The sequence below is a fragment of the Aphanomyces astaci genome, assembly GCF_000520075.1.
Source record: "Aphanomyces astaci strain APO3 unplaced genomic scaffold supercont1.16, whole genome shotgun sequence".
NCBI lineage: Eukaryota > Oomycota > Saprolegniomycetes > Saprolegniales > Verrucalvaceae > Aphanomyces > Aphanomyces astaci.
Window position 1 is genome coordinate 181,357 of NW_009798279.1, and position 5,631 is coordinate 186,987.

General features: G+C 48.6%; 1 protein-coding gene across 1 annotated transcript; it reads left to right on the top strand.

The window, feature by feature from the left end:
• The first annotated feature begins 1,815 nt into the window (after window positions 1-1,815).
• H257_07562 (hypothetical protein) lies at window positions 1,816-3,209 on the top strand. The gene is made up of 4 exons (XM_009833133.1): window positions 1,816-2,216; window positions 2,266-2,574; window positions 2,631-2,815; window positions 2,906-3,209. The coding sequence occupies exons 1-4, from the start codon at window positions 1,866-1,868 to the stop codon at window positions 3,159-3,161; spliced, it is 1,101 nt and encodes a 366-aa protein (XP_009831435.1). The 5' UTR covers window positions 1,816-1,865; the 3' UTR covers window positions 3,162-3,209.
• The last annotated feature ends 2,422 nt before the right edge of the window (window positions 3,210-5,631 follow it).

Sequence of the window (5,631 nt, forward strand, 5' to 3'; positions counted from 1 at the left end):
CCATGCGTGATTGAACACGTCATCAACGGAAACGAGTGGGAAGCTCATCACTCAAGGCTGAAATTTTACTCAGACCAGTACCTCGACCTCACGGAGGAAATCCTCGATCACGTCAGCAACCAGAGCGTTGTGCTGACAGTCGGCGCGATTGAAGCTGCCCGACTCAACCCTGGGACTAACCGATGGGAGCTCCTAGTACAGTGGAAAGGCCTTAAAGCCATCGAATCCAGCTGGGAGCACTTCCTTGTGATGTACGGCGAAGTACCGTTCCTTGTGAAACAATTCGTTGACGGACTCCACGATGAAGAACAACGCCGAGCTCTGCTCGAGGCTCTCGCATCTCTGTAGTTACCTCGCGCCGAGGTGTTGCACCCAATGGCCCGCCGGAGCAACGGAATACATACTCAGGGTGCGACTGCTGGACCTGGGCTTGGGGGGAGTGTTGCGTACCTTGACGGACCACCCAGGGTCCCGAGTCGCAAACACTCACCACAGGACATTCTTAGGGGTGACACCGTGGGCGGCGGCAACGGCTCGGGAAGCTTGGGTCAGGCTAGTGCGATCAAAGGGTGACAGGTGACGGACAGTCCATGTATAGTGCGTGTCAGACAGTCCAGTTAGTTTTCATTGGTTAGTTTAGTTAGGGCTAGGTTCCCCGTTGGCCAGGGGAACACTAGTCAGTTCAGAATTTGCTTCCTCGAGATCAATACACGACGCCAAGTGTTCCTGGGAGTTGCCGCTCCCCCAACATTGTGTTTTGATTTCGTGGATACGCCACAAGTACTGAGACGTCAACGCACTTCATCGAAGGTTTCAATCGTTGCATCACTGGAGTCTTGGGGTGGTCTGCCAACACGACGAGTTCACTAATCGATCGTACTTCATAATCGCGATGACTTAGGAGGCAATTACAAGCGTTTCCTAGCACAAACAAGTGCGAGATTGAGGCATATAATTGTGGTCAACGCAAATCGTCATGACAATATTTTAGCCGAATCAGCAACAACGTGAATTCTTCTACATTCCACTCAAAATATTTGTTATCATACTTCAAGACAGAAATAAAGCCTTTGGTCAGGAACTCGATCTTTCATCATGCGATATGCTGCATAGGAAATACCATGGCATAAAAACATTTCCAATTGGTTGCTGAGCAAGTGGATACGTACTGTTCCAAAGGATTAGTAGCAAAGTAACGAAGTTAACAACAAATTCGGTCTCGAAACTTGGACTCGAAGCGTGAAATCAGGAGCTACAGAGGTGCTTCTACATATATATAACTAAGTAACGAAGTTAACGAGACCGACCAGTGATGTGCCGATTTTTTTCTTTTATCTTTCGTGAATTCCTCGTCAAGTATTTATACTACATAACCTCTGTCCGAAATTGCATGGCTCAATACCATTTTCAACGTTTTTGTGAATGTAGCTCCATCAAAATAGGGTTTTGTGTACTGTATTGTGCTTTCGAGTGAAATTTCGTGTTGTGGCATGGTTTCTCGTTGGAATTTAAATCGATTTGATTGGCTACCTCAGATGAGCTCAAAATTATTAGCCAATGAAAACCTTCTCAAAGAAATTCAACCAATCAGATCGATTGGGGATCGGTTTGGTCGGCGCGATTGGATTGCACCCCCTCCCCAAATTTGTATCAAATCGACAATAACCAATTGGTACACTTTGTAAATATGGGAGTTTTGAGAGGCATCCAACGATGTGAGAATACAGTAACGTACTGTATGTTACTGTATTTCGGTATAGGTGTAGCACTGCGAAAATACAATCAACAGTATTATTAGTACAATGTTTGCTCCACGTATAGGTCAGGTTGCTCCATTAGATTCACACTGGAGAATTCAAATCAAGATGTCGTCGGATGTTGGCACAACCACACGGGCGCTTTCGGACGAAACACTCGCTCGGCGTCGATACTTTCGAGAGAAGCAGCGCAAGTATCGCCGCAAGTTGATTGCTGATGGGGCGGCCATCGAAGCGGAGGTCTTCCACCTTCAGTCGATCCTTGATAGTCTTCAAGCCAAGAGTCTGCCGTCCGTGCGTGATACTCGCGATGGTCCGTTGTCGTGGCATTCCATTGCCATGGTGTTCAAAAGTGAAGCCCATCGGGTCTTGACGGTCCGCGAGTCACTGGTCACTCAAACAAAAGAGTTGGAATTCTTCAAGCGGGCTATGCGACGCTTTGTCATGATGAACATTGCGGTACGTGTTCACCTTGCATCGTTGTATGAATGTTCGTCTGTGCATGTAGCTGCCCGTGTCCCGCAGCAATACGTGGCCCAGTGCGACGTTGGTAGCCGACCCGAGAACTCGAAACCTAGGCAAGAAGTGGCTCACGCAGCAAATGTACCACACCATGCACGACGCGTTCGCGTTGCTTCCTGCTGCGAACCATGACGAAGAGTTCTACGCATTGGACTTGCATGAGTCGGACAAACACGACGATCAGTTTACATTCTTGGAACGGCTTCAGTGCATTTTGCCAGGAACGTTAGCATCCTTCCGTCGATTCGTCGAGTCCCATCGTATGCGCGATACGATGTTTGCGAACTCCCACGAGGCAACACACCGCCAGGCAGTCGTCGACGTTTCATCTGACTTTTTCCGTTGGTTTAGGTGACAGAAGAGGTGGTGGCCAACACGCGACAGTTTTGCACCACGACGGCCGACGGCGCCTTCATGAATACCCTCAAAGGACACTTTTATGAAGCCGACAGGTTCGTCATGGTCTTGCGGCACGTCGAAGACGACGAAGCCCATGCATGCTACCCTATGCTGAGGCAGCGGCGCTACCGGTCGTGGTGAGTGAATGCTTTAGACCTATAACTCTACCATTTCAGGACATGTTGTGAGGTTGTTGTGGGTTTGTAATGTGCCGTGGACGTATGTAGGACGGAGGTGCGTCAGGTGTCGCCCACGCATATCTTAATGCGGACAGTCAGTCACATGTCACGCTCGTTTCGAGCCTACGACGGGGTTGTCAGCTCCGATGAGCTCGCAGTGTTGTGGGGCATCGACGTGACGGGCATCGAAGACGACGATCAGAAGGAAGCGTTCGTGTGGCGCGAACTGATCCGATTGGGAAATGCGCAGTTCTTGCTTTGGCGACAACGGTTCACAGCCTTGATGCAGGCGTCGTATTATTAACCTTACACGACCATCGTGGTAACCACGATTGAAGGAGCTCCTGTGATGGCTGTTGATGCAAGGAGCATTTAGATAATTATGTAGGCTGTGTATGAGTGCAAGATCATGTGAAGTGGTATTCAGGACTCGGTCAATTCTACCAGGTCTCAATTTATGGGATGACCAATTTCATTGGTCATCCCTCATTCCACCATGCAGCCCGTGTCGGTACCGTACATCTCCCTGCCGGTGTGATCACGTGGTTGCGCGGGCGGTGGCGCAAGACGTCTTGATTGCACCCATCGCAAGTGCTGAAGTGGCGGCTTTAGCACTTTGCGATGGGTGCTACCAAGACCTCTTCCTCCACCGCGTTGGCCCACCAGAGCCACCACGACATTGCAATCCACACAATATAGCTGTAGTGATGGTGAGGATCCTGATGACGCCGTACCATTTCTGAGCCTACTTGGTGGTCAGGATGTTGACATTGCGGCTCATTCCGGAATTGACTGTGAGTTGTCGTTTAAATTCTATATCCTTTGATTTATTATATATACTGTGAAATCTTATATTTGTTTCCATGGGAAAACTTCGAATCGAACGAACTTTTAGTATAGTCAAATTAACAAGTATAATGTTGACGATGTGGAAGGCTCTACAATGTAATAACCGGTACAATGAAATAATGTACTGGTACTGGGAGTATTCACTGATATTGGACTCTACGAATTATTCACGAACTCCTCTATGATTTAATATTCAATTTCATGGGTTTAGTAACCTACACTCTAACGTTAAGCAAAGCAAAAACTAGTAAGCCTCAGAGTCAACCAACCGGTGCACCCAGCACATTAGCTGCCGCAACTTGCCGACCATGGCATTCCTCACTGATGAGAGGCGGTTGAACCAACGTGTTGAAATACTCGTTTACGGTCAACCGTCATAGACAACTCATCACGTCACAGTAACAACAACAGCTACTGTTGTGTATATTGCAAATATTCCACTGGCAGGTGAATACAAGTATTACCAGTGCGGAGGCGTTCAAATTGGTCATCAATTGATTAAAGCAAGTATAATGATACATGTTCGATGGCATGCACGTCATGGATGCTGATTGTGATCGTGAACTCATCGCAACGTCGTCAGAAGGCGGCTCTCCGCCATCTACTCAGCAATCACGCTATGTTAAAGTGTACCAGTACTAATAGTATCTGCGTCCCTGCAACTTCTTCGGCAAACTAGTGACAATTGGACCAGCGGCTGCCACGTTTCCAGACGGCGACGAGTTTAGTCCACCATGTAGGACACGGCCGTCGAGTCCAACTTGCGTCGATAATGGAAGCCACAGCAGGCGATCCTGAGTCCGCCCATTCGGCCACGTCTGCGACTTAAAATTCGGTCCGTTGTCGAGCGTCAACTGCAGCGTCGATCACTTTGCTCACGTCGTCGTAAAAGCCAACAAGCTCCTGACCGGATTCGATGACGGCAACCGTAGATGAGTCACTGGTTTCCGTGACGAACATGATTTGTAATGCTTGGCTCAACAACATACCGCTATCGATGGCTGGATATTGCCGCGGTCACGTCGGCGGCGTCCGTGATGTCACTTGGTCGACCACTCCGGTCCTTTGAGCGTCTGGCAGGCCCGCGGCCAACGCAGCAGATGCACCACTGTCAATGCCCTCCTTGATTTACCCGACTTGGCATCAGCGATACCAGCTCCGAGGCGGCCCCTCGGAGCTGGTATCGCTGATAACCAGCCGCGTCATTGATCGATGTGTTGGTGTGTACTTTACTACGTCGAATCCATCCGGATAAATTAGTTCGTAAGAGTTCTTAAAAGGGTACTATTTTTTGAATACTTGTCCAGTATACAAAAAGCAAGGTACTATCCGTGATACTACTTTGATAGTGACCAATCACAAACATTTACGAACTCTTTGAGTACGTGATTTCTATGTATATCCGGACAAAAGAGTTCGTAAAACGGCTCAAACAGTTCGTAAAAGGGTACTAACTTATTCGGAGACACCAAGAATCCGGATTCTTGAGGATTTTCGAGTCATGTTCGTACTTTCTTTAGCACACATGTGTTATCCAAATCGAAGTTTCGTCGAATATGGGATAATCCTCTCTTTGGGATAATCCGGATTATTGGGAATACTTGTCGCCGAGAGAGGCGGGAAAGGGTAAGGGTAAGGCGGTGGTGGGAGAGTAGCCAGATCATCGATGGAGATGTCAACAAAGGGTAGATGAGAGGCGGATAGACAAAACGGAGTGCCTGGTAGTGTAGGCGTTGGAGTGGTGCGGCTGTGATGTTGGGCAAGTAGGGTGGTAGGCGGATGAAAAAGTGGACTGCGATATGGTAGAGCAAGTTGGAGTTCGTCAAAGGCGGCAGATAGAGAGTAGACCTGGGGCGGAGACAATTGGTCGGTGGTAGGCGGTGGAGATGTTGAAGGAAGCGGAGGAAAAATGGTTGGATCGAGGC

Bases quoted from the DNA above. Each gene is read 5' to 3' on its own strand.
- H257_07562 (XM_009833133.1), top strand. From the start codon at position 1,866: ATGTCGTCGGATGTTGGCACAACCACACGGGCGCTTTCGGACGAAACA. The intron at 2,575-2,630 runs GCAACACACCGC...CCGTTGGTTTAG, and splicing joins TGTTTGCGAACTCCCACGAG to GTGACAGAAGAGGTGGTGGC. The intron at 2,816-2,905 runs GTGAGTGAATGC...GGACGTATGTAG, and splicing joins CAGCGGCGCTACCGGTCGTG to GACGGAGGTGCGTCAGGTGT.